At 37.1% G+C, this 25373-nt stretch overlaps 1 protein-coding gene across 3 annotated transcripts in view; it reads right to left on the minus strand.

Annotated features, from left to right (window-relative positions):
• Window positions 1-7130: 7130 nt before the first annotated feature.
• The window catches only part of tmcc3.L (transmembrane and coiled-coil domain family 3 L homeolog), a 45845-nt gene continuing 27602 nt past the window's right edge, over window positions 7131-25373 (minus strand). For 2 of the 3 annotated variants that reach the window (XM_018252398.2, XM_018252397.2), the window contains 3 exons: window positions 14458-15362; window positions 9570-9705; window positions 7131-7824 (listed from right to left, as the gene is read on the minus strand). In XM_018252398.2, the coding sequence (XP_018107887.1) occupies window positions 7522-7824; window positions 9570-9705; window positions 14458-15347 (1329 nt within the window). In that variant the 5' untranslated portion in view covers window positions 15348-15362 and the 3' untranslated portion in view covers window positions 7131-7521. Of the gene's footprint in view, window positions 7825-9569; window positions 9706-14457; window positions 15363-24152; window positions 24330-25373 lie in introns of all 3 variants that reach the window. The other variant, XM_041586305.1, reaches the window with a different exon arrangement.

Genomic DNA, 25373 nt, shown 5'->3' on the forward strand with positions numbered 1-25373 from the left:
AAGCTAAGCAGTATGGTGGCTGTAATGTTCAAACCTTCATCATCCTACTCATGTTCTTGGCTTAATGTCTTACTGTCAAGTTTGTAAGCAAAATATGCTTTTTTTTTAAAATAAATCTGGGATGGCAGTCAGGCATCTCTGGGCTAGGGTTGTTACTTTTGCTGAACCTGAATGGGGGGCGGGCCAGATAGCATTGGGGGTGGGGCAGTGATGTAGGAACAGGCATGATGACATCAGAAGTGGGCATATTGATGTTGGTGGCGTTATGACACACGGGCAAGGCTATTGCATCACTTAGATGCAACTGGCTGGATTTCTATCCCGTATTCTCAATGTTTAAGGGAGCTAGCACACTGGCCAATTCGGGGAGATTTAGCGCCTCTTCTGCGGGGCGACAATCTCCCCGAACTGCCTTCCGCCTGCTATAATGAGGAAACACGAGCGCCAATGGACTTGCTGCGCTTCGATTTCCAAAGTTTCCTCGTGAGGCAACTTCGGGTGACTTCAGAAATCGAAGCGTATCAAGTGCATTGGCGCTGGCGTTTTCTCATTATAGCAGACGGAAGGCAGTTCGGGGAGATTGTCGCTCAGCAGAAGAGGCGACTAAATCTCCCTGAATCTGCCCATGTGCTAGCTCCCTTACAGTGTCGATGCCCAGTTCAAAACCACACAAGTGGCAACCCTATCTCTTATTATTAAATCCAATCCTTTAATTACAGGTATGAGATCTATTATACAGAAATCAGTTATCCAGAAAGCTCTGAAATACAGCAATGCTAATTTAGAAAACCACTTATTTTTGATTGATTTGCTTTTTTTTGTATCTGTAATAATAAGAAATGAACTGTACTTGATAGTAACTAAGCTTGATACTGTATCAATGCCTGGTTATCCAAATAGGGGTTAGTCATTAGTTATTAGCATATTATCTTTTCTATTTTTCAATGCATGCTCAAGTGTGCAGCCTTTTTAGTTACTGGATGCTTCTATTTGTGTATTTATAGGGAAGTACATTCAGTTGCTGAATCTTAAAGGGGTTGTTCACCTATAAATTCACTTTTAGAATGGTGTAGAGAGCTGTGAAAGTTGGAAAGAGTCAGAAGAAGAAGCCAAATAATGTAAAAACTACAAAAAACAAATAATGAAAACCAATTGAAAAGTTGCTTAGAATTAGCTACTCTATAACATACTAAAAGTTAACTTAAAGGTGAACCACTCCTGCCACCAGGCAACAATTATAACAAGTTAGGTTAGACACTTGTGGGTCCATGTATTCCAGGTAGTGATTTTTAGTACCACTAAATGCAGTACATATTAACTTTATTTTTGTATACCTAAGCATAATATGAATTAGACTACACAGTGTTTTTAATAATTCATATATTTATATCAGTGATCCCCAACCAGTGGCTGGTGCTTATTTTTCAAATACTGGTTTGGAGGCGATTTTTTGTTGCATAAAAACCATGTGCTGCCAAATAGAGCCTCCTGTTGGTCAGTCCACATAGTGGCTACAAAATGGCCAACAGCACTTATTTTGCACCACCAAGGGAGATTTTTATGTTTATGCTGCTCCCAAACTCTTTTTACAACTAAATGTGGCTCTTATATAAAAATGGTTGGGGACCCTGATCTATATCTATGTATTCGTTCTAAGCCTATTTCAGTTATTTTTCACTTACATTTATCATTAAGTCTTTAACATCAATATTTTAATTTATAATCACCTTTGCTCATCCCATGGAGTTGCATGAATACTATTGAAAGAGAGCATTCTTTCTCTCCAAAGGGCAAATTTACTAACCTCCGAAAATTCGCCAGCGACGGCTTCGATCACTTTGGCAGTTGTAGATTCGCCAGGACAACGCTAATTCACTAAAATCCAAAGTTGCGTCCAGGGCGCCGAACGCTGGCGAAGTAGTGCTAGCGTTACTGCGGCAAGCGAACCAAGTTGTGCTAGCGTTGCCTAATGTCAGCAAACCAAGTTGTGCGCGTTTCACAATGTCAGCTTTTTCAAGGCCTTGAAAAAGCTGACATTGCGAAACGCGCGTTGGCGTTCCTGTGTCTACAGATCTTTTACTCTTTTAAAATCAATTTTAATTATTTAATTCATCGGTCAACTATTGGAGGGGTGGTGGGAATTGTTCAGTTTGTATCTGTACCTCTCCTTCTGCATATCTAATTTCTCAGGAGGACGTGGATTTGTGGTTTTTAGGATACAATAGCCTTCAACAGCATTAGGGCTTAGTTAAATTTGAGACCACCAGTCCCGGTTTTTCTGCCTTCTCAGTCTTTGTGGTGTCCCAGGGATAGAAAAACAATAGGCAGCAGATTTTTTTCTTCCAATTTCTCTCTTGTTTTCATGAACTGAGCTTTCACTAGAATTTTTATCCTATTAATTGTGGTCAATCTTAATTAATTCAATTTTTATTACCTTATTCTAATTAATTATTCTGCACTATCAAGCACTTTGTAATTTATGAATTGAATCCTCAAGCAACGTTGCTATTTATAATATTCACAACAATTTAGCTAAGGGTAATCGGTGGCTTATAAACTGTTGAAGCCTGGGCATAAGTATCAACTTTTGACCTTTAAAATTGAATCACTTAAGGGTTGATATTGCACTGCACTTTTTTAAATTATTAATGATCAACTCTAATAATTGTTTTCTAATGAACTTAATACAACTATAGCACTGCACTTTATATTTAAATTTGAATTTTAAGGTAATTGAATAAGGCCACAAGCTGGCCCATTTTGTGACTACTGTTATTTGAGTGATTAAGCGGGGTACTTTTTTCTCTTTCTATCTATAAATTTTTACTGAATTATTACTGATCCAGGTCAGACCTCTGCGTTAATACAAGGATAAGAATTGTTTTTATTATACAAGGGAATCACTGGTATGTTTGGATTTTTTTAGCCAATACATCACACTACACAAGCTCGGGAAACCTTATACCACACTCCAAGCTCTATGTGATCTGTTCCTACAGTAAATTATAAAAGCAAACCTCATGTACCAACTGAATTTCAATCACCTATACCATCCATCTATAAATACATACATATCATAATGTACTTATGCACACAAATGTTTCTATATTATAAACACAAGTGCACAGAATCAGAAAAGGAGTTTATTTGAAATAGAATATATAAATGGCACTTGAAATTTGATTATAAATTATACAGTTCAACAAAAACATTTATACAAAGCATTTCAATCACATTTCTAATGGAAAATATACAGGGTGAAAGCAGAGTCTGATTTGGATAAGAACAAGTGAATCTAGATGACAAAGAGCAAACAGCCTATGACAATAAGATTGCACATTTAGAAACATTACACATTTTACGATGAGTGGGGGGGAGAGGACATTGTACAATACCTCCTCTTTATTCCACATCTTCACTTAACATTAGATAAAAATTTTGTCACCATATTTATAATGCAACCCTCATTTAAGAAAACCAGTTTTGGCCTGTCCTTAAATCAGAGGTGCACACTTGAACCCAGAGTAGTAAGATGTCAATAATTATGCCTACCCAGCTGGATACACAATATATGTCTGCATATTTGGGTGTATACCATGATGCCTCCTTGGTCTTTGGCTCTGTGATTTACTAAAACCCTCATGTTAGCGGCTACCTTTACCTAGCATGCATCTGTATACTTTGTATCATACACATAGCTTTATGCAATGCAAATCATGTACTCTAAAGACTACACTACCCCCAGTATGAGATGGAATACATGTGGAACAGACAGAGCTATAATCCAGGAGCCAAAAATGAAACTCTTTAAAGGAGACCTATCGCTGAGACATAAAAAAAAAAGTTTAACTCCTTTATCTTAATAAAACCCCATTTTCTAAAAAAAAATCCATACCTGTTATAATTAATTTAACAATCTCAGCTCTCAATCATATATTATCAACCCTGTATCTGATTGAGGCACTGTGGTCACTTTCATTTCTGCACTTCCTTGCTGTCAGCCTGTCACTACCCTTCTCACATTCCCTTTCTCTACTTACTGTCTGTATTTGCATAGCATGGGCATCAAGTCCCCCTTTCTGAAGAATTCATGAGATTTTGGAATGATGCAAAACTTGCCTTGATAACAGTTTAAACAAATGGCACTGGATTGTGTGCTCTAATTGTGGATTGCAAAAGAATGAAGGAAAAAATTACAAATGTTTATAGTGTAACGTTTATTTTGCCTAAAATGATAAAATGTGACTTGAAATTATTCAAATGCCGCAGAGATCACCTGACCAGAATACTACAACTGTAACAGGGAGAAGTGTGGCTCTTGTAACCTAACATGTATGGTATGTTTGTATGCACCGTGAATCCTACGATCCTTTAATTTTTAAAATGGCAATTTTCTATTTAGGATTACCCAATGGCACAGACTACTTAAAAGGTATATCAGTATGAAAATGGTTTATTTACATGAAGCAGGGTTGTACACATGAGCTGTTTTATGCAATATCTTTTTATAGAGATTTACACTGAGCGAGGGGTATAGTTTTCCTTTAAGACCAGTTTTCAGTGCAAGAAACGCTGTAGATGCATTAGCATGAGTGTAATTATTCAGTATAGACATCTATTTATCAGCTTACAAACAGCTACAGCTGATTGGGTTAGATTACTGGATACATCTTTTGGATCATTTATGATTTTGCCCATGAGAATGGCTGCACAGTATACCTAAAGTATACTTTATGCACAGTATACCTGATGCCAGACGTTTTTATTTATAAAGCACCACACAGCATCAGGGGACACAGTACAATTAATAGTTACAATTAATGGTTACATACTTTACTTTGTTTTTTATGGCACCAAACCTTTCAACATATGGGCATAAAAGGTTTGGAACCAGCTGGAGTTATTGTGTAAATGTCTATGCAGCATCAATGACAATAACTACCAATGTGACAAGTAGGTGCTTAAATATTTAACCTGTATATTTTTTCCATCTAAAAATAGTAAACAATTTGTATTTACACATTTGGATCACTGAATCATTTTACTTTAGTATAGCAGCTTAACATATATGCATAAGACCATGTGAAGAGGTGTGACGAGGACAGAGATGCTAACAGTGCCAACAAGACTGCCGTTGTTATCCAAAAATAAGTGAATCTGCCCAGGCCTCCAAGCAATTATGACATTTACAGTTCAGTATTACATACATTATTTATAGTACATCATCGTTTGCAGCACTGTTACTGCTTGAATTGCAAATTGTCCCTTTTGTCGACAGAGAGTCACAGCCAGTTTAAACATCTTTCTCAAAATATAAAAGAAAAATAAAGCATTTCATTTTGCATAAAAGCTACTGCATAACAGAAAAAGCTCTACTTTTTCACAGCTTAAAAATGTGCAATTTGTGGTTTCTAATAAAAAAAAAGATGACATGATTCTCCTTTTCAAGTGCTGGGATATATGCTTTTTGTATATTGCAAGCTAACTGTGCATTAGTGCAATCCTTTAACGTTTGACAAGGTTTTGAGTAAACAGTACAAAAATAGTTTATAGACAGAATTTTACAAATGATACACATTGGGGGAAGTGGTGTCATGCATACAGGCTCGTATATAAAAACTCAATGTTATCTTCTTCTGAAATTAGTGTCTTCCATTAGTAAAATAATCAATATTTGGAATTTTTCAAGTGAACAGAATATTCAGCCTTTCCATATCTAACCCTAAAAAGTTTCCACCATAGAAAAAAAGGGGTTGGAGGCTCTTTTGGATCCGAGGGCCAGTATTAGCAGCAATTGTGTAGCTTTTATGTGCCTGAGGCACACTATAATATCATGACCCTGTGTCACCGGCATAACTTACACAAGTGCGCTTACCTACCACTATATGGGAGGGATCTCCAAGTAGGTGAAGGGGTTGGCACTGGGAGTGGAATCCTCTGGGTGACCTTTATCATTGGGGCGTATGGAATATGCAATATGATGTTCTTGGCTAGCATTTGATTACTAGCATACTGCATAACTTAACCAACATTTTAATGTTACACACAGGACATTTGGTTTTAATGGTTGATTAAAAGTTACAGTTTATTTAATTATTACACATGAGCTTTCAGATGTTGTGGATGGGAGGGTGCAGCTATATGGGTCAGCTCTTTTTCTTTTCTCTTTTGATATATGTTTATCTATTTGACCCTGCACACCATCCCCTGTGATTGATGGTTGGTGCTCCCTAACATTTAACTCTTACTCCTAAAATAAACAGTTGCCTTTTAATATTTTAACTTGTGTAAATAAAGAGGAAAAATACTTTTCATGAACTGTATATTGCACCTATAACATGTATATATATCAAGTTTCCCATAAACCGTTATCATTTAAGATGTGATATTTTTTTTGGTATGCGAATGCCATTAATTTTAGCACACAGCAAATAAATTTGCTGCCATTTTTTACCTCTGTAAATTATCTTCCAAAATAGGAAGCAATATAATCAAAATAACACAAATTCCAGGTGAATGGAAAACTATGCATTGTATGAAAATGTATCCATCCCTATCACGTACAGTGGCAAAGCAACTAGCATTTTAGTAATGATTTTCTGTTTTTGGCAATGTAAAATTTTGTTCGAGTTTCCAGTGCCACCATACAGATTTATGTTCTTTGAACGGTGACATGGTAAAATACATAAACTGCTTTAAAGGAACAGCTCAGTGTAAAAATAAAAAGTAATTAAGGAATTGTTGAGTATAAAAATAAAAACTGGGTAAGTGGATAGGCTGTGCAAAATAAAAAATGTTTCTAATATAGTTAGTTGTAATCTATAACGGCTGGAGTGACTGGATGTGTAACATAATAGCCAGAACACTACTTCCTGTTTTGCAGATCTCTAACTCTGAGTTAGTTAGTGACTTGAAGGGGGACCACATGGGACATAACTGTTCAGTGAGTTTGCAATTGATCCTCAGTACTCAGCTCAGATTCAAAAGCAACAATTATGACCTATGTGCCCCCCCCTCAAGTCACTGATTGGTTACTGCCTGGCAACCAGTGGAAACCAAGAGATATGCAAAGCAGGAAGTAGTGTTCTGGCTATTATAGTAAACATTCGCTCCAGCCTTTATATATTACATTTTTGTCTAATTAACTATCTTGAAAACATTTTTTATTTTGCACAGCCCATCCATTTACCCAGTTTTTATTTTTATACTGAACAATTCCTTTAAGGACACACAGTTAAAAAAAACTTTTGCTTTTTGAAGCCCCAACAAATATTGGAATTAAATATAACTTAAGCCACAAAAACAGGCTTGCAAGCCTAAAGATTGTACATGAAATGATATCACTGCTACTTGTTACAAATTACAGGAAAAATAGATTCTAGTATGTTAAGGCAACATGGTAGGCCCTTCATGCCAACAAATAATGAAGCATAACAGTGTATTGACCAACAGACAGCAAAATTCCTGCCTGCTTAAAAAAAATGACAGAATTTGAAGTATTGAATGTACAGGCCATGGAGTTCATCTTGGCATGATGGTCCTTTCAATAGCACATACTATATGGTCCCAGTTTTTGCAAAAAATAGCAAGCAAAGTCACAGCAAAGAAGGTAAAGATTATGTGGAGGCGGCTCTTCATCATGGGAGCTACAAACTTTGCAATAGTTGAGACACACACCAGTACAACTGTGATTAAGGCGAGAAGTATGTTTATACATTTGCCCAACAGTACTTTGGCATTTACAGTTTCCGACTGTATAGAGAGCTGTTCTTGTTGGTGGAGCTCCAGTTTAGACACTCGTGTCTGGCAGGATTCCAGTGCTTCCTAAGAGACACAGAAAGACAAACATAAACAGAAGGTGAATTTGTGTGTGTCCTAATCTAAACAGAGCATTGTGTCAGACAAGCAGATCTGGCAAGTTACTACAATGGTATTTAAAGGGCAGGAAATTATTTCACTAATGACAGTGTACACAGGAATCCTTGCTTTGGTCACAAATGTACCACAGATGCTTGGTGCTATTTTCTATATTTTAGATGGGTTTAAGAGAAACTGATGCAAACATTGGGAGAACATACAGTGCCCTAGCTGGAATCTGTTTAAAATATACCATATTTGTGAGAAAAAGTGTTAACTCTACAGTGAAATTTAATCATGCTGAAAAGATAAATAGCTTGTGCCTAAAATACCTGGTCATTTAGTAATTCCAGTTACTCAGTATTATCCATTTAAACTGATTTGACAATATTTCAGGAAACTCTTACTATCACTCATTTTTGTAGAGATATATTTAAGTTCAGTGTAAAAAATAAAAACTGGGTAAATAGTCTGTGCAAAATAAAAATGTTTCTAATATAGTTAGTTAGCCAAAAATGTAATCTATAAAGGCTGGAGTGAGCAGATGTCCAACAAAACATGACTCTGAGTCAGTCAGGGATTATAAAGGGGGCCACATGGGACATAACTGTTCAGTGAGTTTGCAATTGATTCTTAGCATGCAGGTCAGATTTAAAAGCAACAGTTATGACCCATATGTCCCTCTCCTCAAGCCACTGATTGGTTACTGGTTGGTAAACAATCAATGGAAACCAAGAGAGCTGCAAAGCAGGAAGTTGGGTTCTGGCTATTATGGTAGACATCCAGTCTCTCCAGCCTTAATACATTTTTGGCTAACTAGCTATATTGAAAAAAAACATTTTTTTTGCACAGCCTATTTACCCAGTTTTAATTTTTATACTGAACAATTCCATTACAGTCTATTAGACACCTCTAAATAGAAAACTGGATGTGATCAATTATCAAACATGTGTTAACTTTATTTCACATATGATTATAATTATTATCTACGCAACAGCAACATATATAATATATAGAACTCAACTTAAACTCAACAGTTTCGCTTTCGTCAAAATAATTTTGTGAAGCAAAAACGAAAGCATTGTATATGTTTACATTTTATTGTTATTTTGTATCTTATCTTCAAGTTGTTTATTAGCAATATGCTGAAAAAGACAATCAAAACAGCAACCTCATTGTACACAATGTATCCAAAGATGGGCATAGATCACTGATAAACTCTAGAGGGCAGTGCAGTATTGTTTATTATTAAACTTTCATTTTGTAACGCTGGAGTAAAGCATGATTGTATTTTGTATTTTTTGCAACAATAACATATTACAAAAAACATATTACTCCCAGAAATAGTCAGAGCTGAACAGATCAAAAAGTTAATTGATTTTAATATAACATGTTACATGCTTGCTGAATGCCTAAGGAAATGCAGTGCCTTTTCCCAGTTACTTGATTCATGATTGCTGTATAATCTTCCATTAAGCAACTTTGATAGATAAGGCAAAATGGCAAGATTGTTGTGAAAAGAAGTTAAAGCCTAAGTATTTTTATTTCATTCTTATTTTTATAAAGAGTTCCATGCTCCTTTCACTATATAAATACCTCACGAATCTGAAAGAAAATTCACTTAACCACATAAAATTTACAACAATATTTATAGGGCCTTCTGAGTCAAGAATACTGACATACATGCAAATTTGCATTTCATATGTAAATACCTGAATATCCCGAGATCGTTCATAAGCCTGATAGGCAACCTTTTCTTCAATGCTCGCCAAGTCCTGTTTCAGGTTGGCTGTTTCATGTTGATGGAGATCCGTTAAATCATTGAGTTGGTCTTCAAGCCTTTCATACCTTTGTAAAGTAAACATAAAATTATTTTCTGATGCACACTTTTTCTCACACAGCCAAATGACTTATGCCTTTTGCCCAATATTCTTTGTAACCTGGGGTTTTAAATTACTTGCAGATTGGTAAAAAGATTTCAGTTTTGCAACATCTATTTTTGGACTTTCACACGTTAGCTATATATGCAACATTGCATCAGGAGCCAGTTAACCTGCCTGTATGTTTTTTGGAGTGTGGGAGGAAAATCTTTAATTTAGTTATAACTTACACCCCATATCATGGGAGAAATTGAACTAATCTGGCTGTGGAAGTCTTTTAGTTTACAAACTGCTTTATTAAGTTGGGTCACAGTATCAGCAGACAGTTCAGAAACAATACAGAAAAATACAGCTGCAGTGTCATACTTTAGTGTATGTAGAAATAGCTTTCAAAAGCACATGACTTTTATATATCCCAAGATCAGCAAAAAGACAAAAACCTTTCAGTATCTATAAATGATATAAGATATCTTCACTTCAGCGCTGCTCCTAGGCAGATGAAACCTTAAGGGAATATAAAGCTACTTTAATCAGATTGTTCAGACTACAGGCTGAATAAGTGGGTCAGTTTTTGTGATTTTGTACAAGTCGTAAAAAAGCTTTATAGAAAAGCACTTCTCTTAACTAACTACAATATTCCTTTGGCTTTAGTGTCCCGAATCATTTTGGCAATGCAAAACACGGCTTTTACCAATGTCCCATACCGAGAGTAATCAAATTGGTTTTGGATTGCTGGCCTTGCCTAATGAGCTGGAACTACAGACTTAATTAAAATATATACAGGGCAAGGAGGATTTTTACTGTTCACTCAGCACAAAAAGAAAATGAGTTGGGGCAGAGAACAGCTATTTCAGGAAGGTTTCTGAAGAATCCTCATGCATAGGTATTTCATAGAAAACCATTACATGGTTTGCAATCCTGGTGATTGGAGCAACTGTAATGGGGAGATGGGCAATAACAAATAGGCTAATGACATAGAGACAGCGGGAAATCATGCTAGAATCTACATTTTTCACAGTGCATGGGTATCTCTGAGCCTAACACTTGTATTGCCTTATCATGGCAAACCTTTTGAACTTATCCTGAGGTGTAACAAAAGCCATTTGTTTTTATACATTTACTTAACTCCAATTATGATGTATTTTTATCAAAAGGTAACAATTAATTTCCCCAGAGAGATACTTTACAGCTCTCTCATTACATGTATGTAACTTTTAAGGGATATAGTTATCAAGCGGTGAACGTGAAATTATTGCTTGTTTGCAAGTACAAATGATTCAGATTCTAACTAGGGACACATAAACAGTATGGGATGCTAAACACTGACCTTCCCTGCTCTACAATAGCTTACAGTAATACCCAGTTATGTAGTAAAACAAACAAACCCTTATCCACTTAATAAAAACTGCACGTAAACATTTTAGTACATCCTCCATTCGGGCTTTGGGAACCTATAATTACTGTTATTAATCCATTAGCTTTTTATCTTTGATCTGGGATAAACACTTTCAAAGAAATGTCATGCTACTTCCCACTGAATGGAATGCTGCTTGAACTTATAATTAAAATCATATGTTACATTGTTAACATAGCTACCCTCAGCATAAAACAAGGGTCTTCCTGTAGCATCTTTGCAAACGTAGAATGATAATATTCCCTACTGTGCTATTAACCTCTCCATTAAGTATTTTCCATACAAAGGCTGGGAGATGGATGAATGAATATGTTATGTATGCCAAGTGCACTTCCAAAAATACATAGCCATGTTTTCACTCACATACGCCCACATTGTGGATGTCGGTCTCACTCAACAGGTCTGCAGAGGCCCCCATATGATCCAATCTAGGGGTGAAATGATTGGATTATCTTGATTTGGCACACCATATGGGTGGCCAGCAGTGAATAGCCAGCAAAACCACAAAAAGTGCTCTTACATTTCTAAATTGTGCTATACAGCATACAACATAACTTTTTGGCCATGGCACACCATGCATTTGCTTCTCCTGTGTATTTCCACTGGCAGACAAACCCTGACAGTTGTCACATAAGTCTAAACCAGGCTGCCCAAAATGAGCCACATATTTCTTTTCCCGGGGGAACTCCACTTGAGCAACGTCTGGTGTGCCATGGGCAGTAAAATTCATTAATTTAGCAAAAACTGGGACAACTAAGGAAGAGAAAACCACACACCACTGTATGCATTAATAATTAAGAGATTAATAAAAAAAATATTATATGATAGCAGGATCATTATTTTTTCTTAACTCTTAAAGCTGCAGGGTTGTAAAACAAAAGTCATCCATTAATATAAATTACCTTATCTCATTTTCTGTTAGGGTCAGCTCTCTAAATGCATCCCTTCAAGAAAGACTGCCTAAGGTCCCGCTAACATGATTCTTGGTAATCCCTGAATATCTGTTTTTGTGCATAATGCATGAAAACTACAACAGAACTACAAGGGCAATATAGATTGCATTTTTGTCAGAGACTTCTCTCTGAAAGTAGTGCTGGGAAAAGTTGCAGATCACTTGCCATAGCAGGCAATGAGACTTGTCACAAATATGGGGAATGGGGAAGAAGTACCACATACCAAGCATGCAACCACAGGCAAGAATCACAAGAGTTTGCAACACACATAACTATTCATGTTGGTCACATCAGGAAGAGAAAAATTCTCAGCTCATATAAGGCACTAGTTGTGTAGCGAAAACCCACCGTGACAAAATAACAGGCAATCTGTTTGTGTGCAATGTACAGAGGGTGGTTTTATACAGAATGCCTTCATATTTTGATGCCAATTTAAGGGAAATAAAATGCCAGATAAGCATATTACGGGGCCGATTCACCAAGGGTCGAATATCGAGGGTTAATTAACCCTCGATATTCGACTGGGAATTAAAATCCTTCGAATATCGAAGTCGAAGGATTTTAGCGCAAATAGTTCGATCGAACGATCAAAGGAATAATCCTTCGATTGAACGATTAAATCCTTTGAATCGAACGATTCAAAGGATTTTAATCCAACAATCGAAGGATTATCCTTCGACCAAAAAAACTTAGGAAAGCCTATGGGGACCTTCCCCATAGGCTAACATTGAGTTCGGTAGGTTTTAGATGGCGAACTAGGGGGTCGAAGTTTTTTCTTAAAGAGACAGTACTTCGACTATCGAATGTTCGAATAGTCGAACGATTTTTAGTTCGAATCCTTCGATTCGAAGTCGTAGTCAAAGGTCGAAGTAGCCCATTCGATGGTCGAAGTAGCCCAAAAAACACTTCAAAATTCGAAGTTTTTTTACTTTGAATCCTTCACTCGAGCTTAGTGAATTGGCCCCTACATGTGTGCATTACAGGTCAGTTAAAATAGATGCATGGTGTAACACTGAAAAATGATGAAAAGTATAAAATTGCCTGTATCCTGAAGCATTTTTCCTTTGCACTCCTTATGTCTCTGTCAGGAGGCTGTAATCTGCTTTGGCAAAATAGACAAGCAAGTGATAAAGCAAACTGATATTGCTTTCTCACATTGGCTTAAAAATAGTACATGCAGCATCATATGTTTTAACTTCCATCAAGATATGGAAATGTGCTGTGCTTAAATTCTGTGAGCAGTAAAGGAAATATAAGACGGGAAAGTGAAAAAAATACTGGCCAGCATTAACTAGAAATACTTTTCATTGCACAGGATCTAAGCCCATTTGTGACCCTCAAAGACCTTCAAACTGGTAAGGGGTCAGGTGTAACTCTTAGTGGGCCAATTTAAGGCCTACAAGCCCACCAGTTATTTTGATGGCTACTACTAGCAGCAGTGATTAAAGGAGAAGGAAAGCTATGGAAGCATTTTATTGCCAATAGATTAGCTGCAATATTGCAAGCTAGAATGCTATATTTATTCTGTAGAATGTTTTACTATACCTGAGTAAAAAGCTCTAGAAGCTCTCTGTTTGTTTAGGATAGCAGCTGCCATATTAGCTTGGTGTGACATCACTTCCTGCCCGAGTCTCTCCCTGTTCATTTATAGCTCTGGGTTCAGATTACAACAGAGAAGGGGGAGGGGAGAGGAGAGGAGCAAACTGAGCATGCTCATGGCCGGGGCAAGGAGTTTTAAACTGAAGAAAGGAAGTCTGATACAGAAGCCCATGTGTACACAATAGAAGGAAAGAAATGCTGTATTTCTTTTGACATGGGACTAAGAGCAGCAGGGTTTACTGGTATATTTAAGTGGACCTTTCTGGTAAATCTTACTTAGTTTTAACCTTTCCTTCTCCTTTAAACAACTGTGAATCACTGCAGACCACTTACAAGTGATGGAAATGGGAAACATCACAATTAGCCCCAAAACTACTATTACATTAGCCCCAAAACTACTATTACATTAGATATCCACCACTGCACATTTTCGGCTTTGGGTTAAGGCCACCGAATAGGCCGAAGTCTTGTGGCACCGTTTTACAGACCTCGATATTTTAAGGTGTATGTTCCATAATCACAGAGATTGTTACTCATTATTCTTTCCTTCCGGTTAAAGTAATTCACTTAATTGGTTCAGCAACTGTTGTGTGCCATGAAAAGCTATTCTCCTTCAACAGCAATTTCAACAGTTGCTGTGTATGTAGAATGTCTCAGCTGAGGCAAGAGATGTGGCAACACCAACTCATAGGTCTATAATAATCATAAAAATAATCAAAGCTTTAATTCTAGTACAGACAGCTTTAGCTTTTACCTGTATCTTTCTTCTTGTAATGTTTTGGAAATCAAACTATAGTCTCTTTTGAAATGTACTTTCAGCGTCTCAATATCTTCAGCTAGCTGTGACTGGGCATCTTTAATTTCTCTCAGCTCTTCTAGAAACATTGAGAGACTGCCATGGCTATCACTGGCATTTGTCCTTCCGGTGTCAAATGTCTGGTTACCATTGCTGTCTCCAGAACCCGAGGTCCCACTCGAGCACTCATCGTCACTTGCATATTTTGCCTTGGTGACTATTGTTGCACTTCCACTCAAGTTTCTGGAAGTGGTTTCTGGATGAAAGTCATCAAGAGTGTTTTTTAGATGAGCAATGTTATCAGCACTTCCAAACTTGTTACGGATCAGATTTGCAAACTCCCGGGACTTGTTGAACATGAACATTGGTGGCGTCAGTGATACACCAGGCACACCCATTTTACTGCTCTCTCCTTGGCCAGCAGGGCGGCTATTGTTCGTTACATCTTTTAAAGAATGTTGCAGGTCTTTGGAAATGTCCTTAGAGCTTTTACTAGTAGACCCATTCTGTTCGATTTCCTTTAGCTTTTTGTGGTACTGCTCTAGTTTTTTCTGTAGCTGAGCTACAGAGTGGGCAGATTTCTGGTTCTTTTTTTCGAATACCTGTTTTATACGTCCAGCCTGCTGTTTGTCGGCACTGTTCACCAGCTTTAAATACTCGGCCACATTGCCATCACGTGCAGTTTGTTCAATCTTTATCTGTTCTGTGACTTTCAGGATTTTTTGCTTCAAGCTGTCGGCAGTGAGTTTGACTTTGTGAAAGTCTAGAATGCTATCCGGAATATCAAAGTTAAGGTTAGTGTCTGATCCTCCACGTCTGATGTTGAGAGGCAAGCTGAGGGTGTTCATTTCAGATCTGTCCACCTAGGAGAGAGAGAATACTGTGATGAATAAAAACAAAAGGTAACTAGTCTTTTCATTTTCTGTGGACAAAATATTTACATATGGGGGAAAGCCTTATCAGACAGTTTTCAACAAGATGGTCTAAAATAAATAAACAAACGCTTACACACCCAATTTATTTGTGGAGAAAAGTGGAAACATGAGAATAAAATTCAATTGCTGCCAATTCTGTTTTGCGAACGTAAAGAGTAATACACAGATAGGCAACTGCATCTAATGTGGTCTCTCTAGACTCTTGCAAACTGTTCTTCATACCATGAGCAATTCATGAAAATACCAAATGCAACACATATTTTCCAATACATCTTTCCCATCTGAAAGGATCAGAAGAGCTTTGATATTTTTTCACATAATTATAGGCAACTTGCTTATGAGAACTATGGCCTTGTTTATATCTGCCAATGAGATCAAGAGAAAAATGCAGTGCTGTCACTTGCTTGCACTTAAATAACACAGACATGCTAGCCAAACAGAAATAGGGAGAGTGCAGCTTGTACATTGTTGTGGAAGAATGCGCCTAGCATCATCATGTGTATACAGAATCACTAGACTAGAGATGTCTCTGACTAAAAAAAGCATCAGGAATTAAGCACCAACCCCTGCTTTTTAATATAACTGTAAACAGGCATGTTAATTTAGCTTTTACGGAGACACACAATTTTGGATCCCGGTCTTTTTCATTAACATTGGTTGCATTTTGAGATTTTGTTCTCAAAATCAAACTGACTATTCAGTTCATTGTCCTTTATGTTAAATATGATTTTACCTTGCTACTTGGATCCCAAATATACAGTAAATGTACATGAGGTCTTACAGTTTTTAAGAGGATGTCCACGCAGAAAGTGTAATTCTAAGTTATTTGCCAATATAAAATAAATAAAATTCATTGGTTTTAAAGTTATTTGCAAATATATGTACAATTAAAATCTGTATTTTATCCCAGTGTGTTCTCTGGTTCTGATTCTTTAAACAATCTGCAGTTCTTCCCTAGATCTGTTAATCAGTTGACTTCTGCTATTTCAGGAGTCTGATCCAGAAAAGCAGATACAGGTAATATAAATAAGCAGATACTCTTTTGTGGATAAACATTCATATCTGCCATACCAAACTAAGAATTCACAAAAATAACCTCTGTAATTTTACCCTTAAATCACTGAGGATCAATTAAGATATTTTAAAATATTTTAATCCCAGATGAGCAGAATGATAGCACAGTCAAAATAGGATTCAGGGTTAATCTTTAGAAAGATTTCCATATGTTTTCAGTGCATAGTCACACAAAAATTCATTACACAATGCACTAAAAGCTCAACAGAACAGAATCATTACAACACAACAACAAAAACTGACATATTATTAGGAAGAAGAAAAAACTTTAGCAACAGACAGGTGCACCTATAACTGTATATCAGGGTACTTTTCAGTTGGAAAACACCAAACTTGAAGTGGTATTAGGTTTCTTGTTTACCAGAAGCATCAACTGATATATACTCAACGTAGCAGAGACTGATTGAACCAGGTTGCTAACTACAGTCTCATATATAAATATGCCCAACCCCATGCCAGATTATATACTGGGGGTGCAGGGGGTGCGCGCGCATATCCCGGCCAGTTCCAGGTTTACGGAGGGGGGCGGGGGCCCGGCTGCGCGTCCTGTGCCAGGGCCCGCCCCCCTCTAGTTCCGTTTCTGATTATGTATTGTGAGTTGTTGAGTGCTACTTTTCTCCTGATTAACAATATGGCCCATGATCACAGCAAACAAGCATCATCCATTTAGAGCTAACCGGAACATTGCAAATGCTTATTTCACCAACGTCAGACATTAACTAGTATAACTAAATTAAGCTACTTGCTCTGCAATAATTTACAGTACCTGACTGAAAATTCAGATTTCAGGCTCTTGTGTAGGCAGAATTGCTAAATATTATACTTTGCAATCACAGTGTATAAAATAGGAGCACATACCTTTAGAAAACAAGAATCATCTTGGAACAGTGTCTACAAGCACTCAGCAAGGAACCATGGAACAGCTACAGTACAATCCGCCTTACTGTTATATTGAGGTATTAAAAGGTCATAAAAAGGATCTTTACTTTATAAACCTTTTGCCAAGTCTGACCCACATTTTCCCTTTATGATATCTCTGAACTCCCTGCTGTCTATTCTTTTGCTCTGCAGCATTTTGCTTTTATTAATAACATCTTATATATTTATACTGTCCCAGTTTCTTCTCATTGCTCTAAAAGGAAACATCCATCATAAGGTCATACCCCCACAGAGATTTGCATTCAATGTTTTTATTTACAGTTATTTTTAGGGAAGTGCTGGAGATCTTGCTTTAGCATAATGCAGTGATTAGAATGAAGTGCCAGACATTCTTATATTGATAACCATTGTAACTTTAGCAAACAGCATCTGTATTTTTATGGCAATCCCCCACTGCCTTCCAGGAATATAATTAAATCAGCTCAGCACGTTTATCTAAAAACATTAAACATGGCTTTGGGGCTCCTACTGGGCTTGCAAAGCATATCAGCTCTGTTTAAACATAATTTAAACCAATTGTTTAAAGCTTCAAACACAGTTATAGCAAAAAGCAATAATCATAAAGATGAACACATACAGGAAATGTGACAAGAAGCTGACTCATTCAGTTTGTCTTATAGGTCTATAAAAAGGTGAGCTTATATTACACTGAAGACAAGCAAGCTAATATGCATCATGTTCTAATATAAGGCATGCATCATAATGGAGACGTCTAAAAACTCTTACTGTGAGTATAAGAGTAAATGTGTATTGCATTATCCCCATCTGAATAAAAATCCCCTTGATGAACTTTGTTCTGTAAGCAGTAAGTAGTTAAAAGTACATTAGTCATTATATTCTAGGGCAAAGCTGAATATTGCTCTGTTTCTGTCAGCGATCCAGTTTTAGTGAATCCTGATCATAACAGCAGCATGGGCATTATTAACTGTGAGTCACAGCAAGGCAACACATCTTAATCTAGCAATTACAACAAATGATATAAATAGCATTTACAGCTGACTCTGGGCACAGCAGCTCACAACAACAGTCCTTGGGGATTAGTGGCCAAACTATCAGGTTATAGAATTGCTGATCCAGCAAAGTACAAATGCAAAAAAAAATATAATAATAAACGCACAAACACACACATATATCAATTGAATAATAATGTAATGAAATAAACTTCTGCAAGACCCTGGAAGCACATGATTATGTCTAAGAATAACAACCTTAATTATATATTTTATGTGTATTCACACTTGGCATTTCAGATTTTATCATTCCAGTGATACCAGAACAAAAATTTGGATCTGGACCCTTTACCTGGTCACACATCAATCTACCCTAAGCACTAATGGAGACAGTAGCATAACTTACCTGGGATGCAACTGCTAGATTTTAAAGGAGTCCCATAACCCAATACAATATATATATATTTCCCATTAAAAAGCAGAAAGTAATAATAATGGACCAATTCTCACTTACCATATGCAGGTTACACGATATATGGGTGAATAGACCAGTTATAACTAAAAAAACTGGTGATCATGGGGGACATGGTTGTGGAGTGCATTAAGGAAAAGCCCATAAATGAAAGCTTTGCCCCAGAGCCCATGGACCTTTAACTACACGCTTAGTTGGAGTTGACAAAAAGAGATTTTCAGTTCTGAATGGCTCATTTCTACATGGACTGACTGCATGCCAAATGAGAAGTGCCACCATGGCTATCCCTGAAGTGTTCCATGTACAACATGCCCTCAGCTGATTGGGTACAGAATTTCATAACTTGTGCACAAATATTACAAAGGATCAACCCCTTTAAATGTGCCCAGTGTCACAGCCACCCATGGGAAAGCCATCATGGGATACAAACTACTTATCCATACACTCACACATTGCGCAATGTAGTTTTGAGGTTAGAATTGTACACAGCAAATGGAACTCGGTTGTGCCCTATTCTATACAATATAGGGGGTAGTTTACTTACTGCAAGTGCATTTGGAGTCACACTAACTATCAAATTTGTCTAGTAAAGTTTGAGTTTTTTTTAAAAATTCAAATTAGATTTTCGAGATATTTCATACTCTGGCCCTTTAAGAACTCAAATGTGACTATTCACCACCTAAAACCTGCCAAATTGCGGTTTTAGAAGTGGGAGATGTCATGGGATCAATTTGGAGTTGTTTGCTGCCTTCCTGACATTCGAGTTTTTTTCAGAGAAAAAACTCAAATAGAGTTGTTCAAATTTGAATCAAATTTGATTTGAATTCAATTCGAGTTTTAAGATTGATCCTGTTCACCCGAGTTTTAAAAATTAGATTTATTAAATAAATTTCGATTGTTCGAATTTCGAGTTCATGGGAGTTCTAGAAAACCCATGAATTCAAAATTCGACCCTTGACAAATCTGTCCCTAAGGCATTTTAGGTTTTATTCCTTAAAAAAAAGTAGTCCTATATATACTATAGCTTAGGTACTTCCTTAACAATTTCTATACAAAGGCTGTGCAGGCATTTGGTATTTACAGAGGTCTGGTCTAAAGATAATGTTATAAATCATTCAAATGAAATCTTACAGAAAAATCTAGACTATGACACAGAAGTCTATTAAGAAAGCAATTTGTGCTGTGGCAGATGGGGGATTTTTGAATCGCTTAACCTATATAAAAAGCACAGACTGTTATTTAAAGCTTGTCTCAAAAGAAAAGGGGTTTACAAATGACTGAAAAACAATAATTACTTTTTTGCTAAAAACTGATTTAGCTTACCCTTGAAACATTTATAATCATATTTGGACTTGTATGGGCAAGTGTTTCCTAGAACATGTCTCAGCTTCTATCAGAAAACAATGGCCCTGTCCAAATTTAGAGAAGATTCTTTCTTCCTGATTCATACACACGTATTAGATCATACATACTGTATGTACATGTATTATAGCTTACAGAATCACTGCATAAATCTTTACAATACTCTTGTAAGTGATGCCCAGTTTCATCCCCTCATGTACTCTACATCTTACATTGAGGGCACACATTTTCTACATGGTTTGTGGGTTATAGCCAAAGGTCCAGAATTGGAAAAAGCATTTGTTAAAAAACAAAAACAAAATAATCATTCTCCAAGTGGAATGCATCAGGGGTAGAAAAGTTCAGCAGCATAGATTATGTCACCCGAGGCAGGATGTTTTTGGATCAATGGGAAGGCATGATACGTATAAGGATGGATAGAAATGCAAACATTTGCATACATTTTTCTTTCCCAGGGGCCTTACTGGAGGGCAACCATATTTTAGAGGTTTACTGCTTATTAAATTTATTTGATTGGAAAGCTCTCAAACATGGGTATGTATCATTATGCTTATTTGATAATTATGGACAGGCTAAAGACTGGGCATCTATGATCAGTACAGATAATGCAACACCTTTGCTTTGTGGGCAACTGGAATATAACAAGACTTCAGAAGGAAATAGAAGGTGCACGATTGTAAAACTGCAAAGTGAAGAGTCTGCTAATAGCTATATCCCATCAGCTCACAGGGGTGCTTCGCCAATGAGGCGAGTTGAGGCTGTCGCCTCAGGCGCCAGCGCCCCACTAGGTACCAGGGGCAGCAAAAATGCCGCTCCTGGTACTTTAAGAGCGAATTTCCGGGTGAGGGGGGGCAGCAGCAACTGCTGCTGCCTCAGGCGGCGGAGGGGCCAGGATCGCCCCTGTCAGCTCAGGTGCACAATAGATAAGGGATATCCTGACTGCACAAACTGTAGGAACATGGAGAAAGGTTTATTCTCCATAGCTTCACAGAATAATATCTGAATTAAAAGCTGTGATTTTATTTATTTACTGACAAACCAATGAGAGATAAAGACAAACACATCTATTTTTTCTCATTTAAAAAGGAAAACTATGCCCTCAGAATGAATACTTAACTTTTTACCCGTGAGCCACATTCAAATGTAAAAAAAAAGAGTTGGGGAGAAACACAAGCATAAAAAAAAGTCACAGTGGATGCCAAATAAGAACTGTGATTGGCTATTTGGTAGCCCCTATGTGGACTGGCAGGCTACAGGAGACAGTACACCTGGTCTTTATGCAACCAAACGTTCTATAGCTCTATAGCGCTATAGCTGAAGACTTATAACTTACATGCAACAGAGAGAACAACAGACAAATACATGTTGATGTGCAGCAAATTATAGGAATGGTCATAAAGTGAATTAAAATCAAGATACAGAACAAAGCCTACCAAAATTGTATTTTTCTGGCCTGTCATTTCCTACTAGAAACCCAAGCCCAAGGAAATAATACGGTAATTGCTGCCTGCCGGAATGCAATTCTGTTAGACACATTTAAAATGCCGTTTGATGTGATTATTATTCTGTCATTTGCCAGTTGCAGTCTTCTGTCCCAAGAGGAAAGTAAATTGTACTGGGAGAAATTAGAAAAGCATTATCATACATTCAGAGAAACCCAATGCAAAATTAATATGGTTGTCTCAATTTTAGGGAGGCACTGTAAGCAGGTACTGTTTGGTTAAAGAGGGCTACTTAGACTATAGGTTTGTGAGAAGTGAATTTTAAAATTTACAAAATAGGTCATTATGCTGCAGGTAAAAGGTTTTCCTTCATACCTTACAGCCAGCATGCTTGAGCAGACATATGGCATTTAGATCACTTCTGAAACTCTTCACGTGTATTTATTGTACATTAGCATTATATGTCATTTGCAGTTAGGAGGCACAAATGCTCTAATGTCAAATAACTTAGCAACAACAAGCTTCTTTCTTTTGATGCCTTTATTAGTATTCCCTCTTGTTCATGGTTCTGTAGTTGTTGCAAGGTTTTAGGGTTAATTTACTACAGTAGGGGACAAAACACAATATATTTTTTGCCAGCAATTCACAATGCTCTCAGCGCAGTCAGACAGATCACCTTCAGTAGAAAGCACATAGAGACAGTTGACAGAGAATGGTATCCTGCATGTAAGGGGGTGCAAAGATGGGTAGCCTGTGTAATTTTTCAATATATAAAGAAAATACAGTGAACAATAAAGCTTCACTGTATCATTTCAAACATAAACCAGAAGCATAATATACTGGGGATGGATGCCTATTATGACACAACTGATATATTATAGATTCATCCTTTATATAATCAAGTTAAAAATAGTTATGTTTTTAGAGAGTTTGGAAAGGGTATTTATCAAAACGATGGAAAAGAATCGACACACAAAAGAACAAGATTATAAAGATTTCCTACTAAAAAAGTGCCCTAGTACCTGGAGAGAGATATTTGGTGTAGACTCATTCCTGTGACCAAAAAATATTTTTCACTAACATATGTGCTATAAACTATACACTTCCAGAGACCAGAGCGAGTCAAATGTCTTATGCACTCTAGGACTAAAGGTACAGCACACACATTGATCACTGCAGTGATGTTAAAGAGAATACTGCTGGTCACATCTACAAATGTCTGCCAAAGGCACCACTCAAAATGGCAAATCAGGCATTTCTACACAGTGTCCACCAGTCAAAAAAGGGGGGGGGGCAAATTCTTGTTCTGCTCAGGGAAGCCCTGCTCTTCATAAAAAAAAAAGGGATAAAAACAGATACAACTCTAACTGAGATCACCACATGAGATCCTTGCAAATAGAGATATAGTGGATAAAGTATCCCCTCTTGTAAAGTATAAGGATATTATAAGTTACAGAGGAGTTTCATGACCATATAAAAACACATATATCCTCATATTTTGAGGATATACAGTATGTGGGGGTACTTTATTTATTATAATACACAAGTTTCAGTGAGTCATGTGAAAGAAATGACAGAACTCACCTTTTATAACTGATGACATCAGAACTCACCGTTTATAAGGATATAATTTACAGGATATTCATAGCTTTTGTGTATTATATTATATATACATACAGTTGAATGCAAAAGTTTAGGATCCCCATGTCAATTATATAGTGAATAAAGTACCCCCTCTTGTAAAAAATAAGGATATTATAAGTGACCGAGGAGTTCCATGACCATATAAAAGCACAAGGCGGAGTGTTTTTATACAGGTCATGGAACTCTGAGGTAACTTCTAATATCTTCATATTTTGCAACAGGGGGTACTTTATTTATTATAATACACAAGTTTCCGTGAGTCATGTGACAGAAGTGATATCACTAAGCTCCGATTATAACCGATGACATCTATAAGCACCATTTATAAGGTATATATATATATAGTGGATAAAGTACCCCCTCGTGTAAAGTATAAGGATATTATGTTACCAAGGAGTTTCATGACCATATAAAAACATGAGGCCGAAGGTCAAACTCGAGGTAACTTCTAATAACCTCATCTTTTGCAACATGGGGTACTTTTTTATAATACACACGTTTTAGTGAGTCTTTCTTTCCTGAGTGTGGGTGTGTAAACACATCAGTGCGTATTACGCTCGAGCATTGATTACATCTCCCACATGGATACATGCCATTTTTAAGTGGGGCTAATACTCTCTGTGTGGTGATACGTGAAGTGCCTAAATCGGCCTTCACCAATCTATCCCTCAAGTTTTGTGGTCGCTTATAGGATAACAGTGGGGGTTCCTCAAATTCTCTAATTCCTGGGTAGGCTTTGCGTAGAAGTGGCCAATGCTTATATATAATCTGATGGACTTTACGTGCGCAGGGATGATACGTATGTACAAACGGGATTCTGGTTTGTCTCTCTGACCTCTGTGCTTTTTCTTGGATACTAGATTGCCAATCTAGATCTCTCACTCTGCACACTTCTCTCTTCAATATCTCATCAGGGTAACCCCTCTGTTCAAATTTAGTAGTCATTTCTTCCAGTCGTGTGTTTAATCTCTCTTCCTCTGTTACTATACGCCTCACCCTTAGAAACTGAGATCTGGGGAGAGAAGAGATGTTAGCCCTCGGGTGTGCACTCTCATATCTCAATAAATTATTGCGGTCTGTGGGCTTAACAAATAGATCAGTACATAATTGTGTTCCCTTACGATAGACCTTAGTATCCAAAAATACCACCATTTCATGGCTATGTACTAGTGTGAATTTAATCGTTGAAACACAATTATCAAGATATGTTTTGAATTCCAGCAGGGATTGAACGTCACCCCTCCAGATGACCATTAGATCATCTATGAAACGCCACCACTTTACACAATGTTTGTTAAACAGGTCATGTGTGTATACATAATGGTTCTCAAATTGACTCATGAACAAATTGGCGTAAGTAGGGGCGACGTTCGATCCCATCGCCGTTCCCTGTAATTGAAGGAAGAAAGTGTCCTGGAACAGAAAATAGTTTTTATGTAATATCAGTGTTAACAGTTCCATGAAAAACTTTCTCTGCATGTCATCATACTCGGAAGCCTCTAACACCACCTGTATGGCCTCCATTCCTAGATCATGAGGTATTGATGTATAGAGGCTACACACATCAAAGGCAGCCAATATAATCTCCCCCTCACCTAGATCTATGTTTTGTAATGAACGCAAGAAATGTGACGTATCCTTAACATACGATTTACCCAATGGTACAAAGGGGGCCAAAACCTTATCCAGGAATATGGCTAACGGAGCCAATACTGAGTTTACCCCTGCAACTATGGGGCGCCCTGGGGGAGACTGTGGATCCTTATGTACTTTGGGGAGGGTATAAAAAACCGGTATACAGGGAAATTGTTGTATCAAATACTCCTTCAAATCCTCATTAATCACCCCCTCCATATGATACCGTGTCACCAAATCTTGTATCAAACTTGCTATTTCACTAGTGGGATCTCTCTGCAAGCGTACATAAGTCTTCTCATCACTTAACTGCCCCAATATTTCTCCTGTATAATAACTTTTGTCCATAATGACCAGGGCCCCACCTTTGTCAGCAGGTTTATAAACCACAGTTTTATCTTTCATCAAAATGTCCAAAGAC

Source organism: Xenopus laevis, chromosome 3L (assembly GCF_017654675.1).
Source record: "Xenopus laevis strain J_2021 chromosome 3L, Xenopus_laevis_v10.1, whole genome shotgun sequence".
Lineage (NCBI taxonomy): Eukaryota > Metazoa > Chordata > Amphibia > Anura > Pipidae > Xenopus > Xenopus laevis.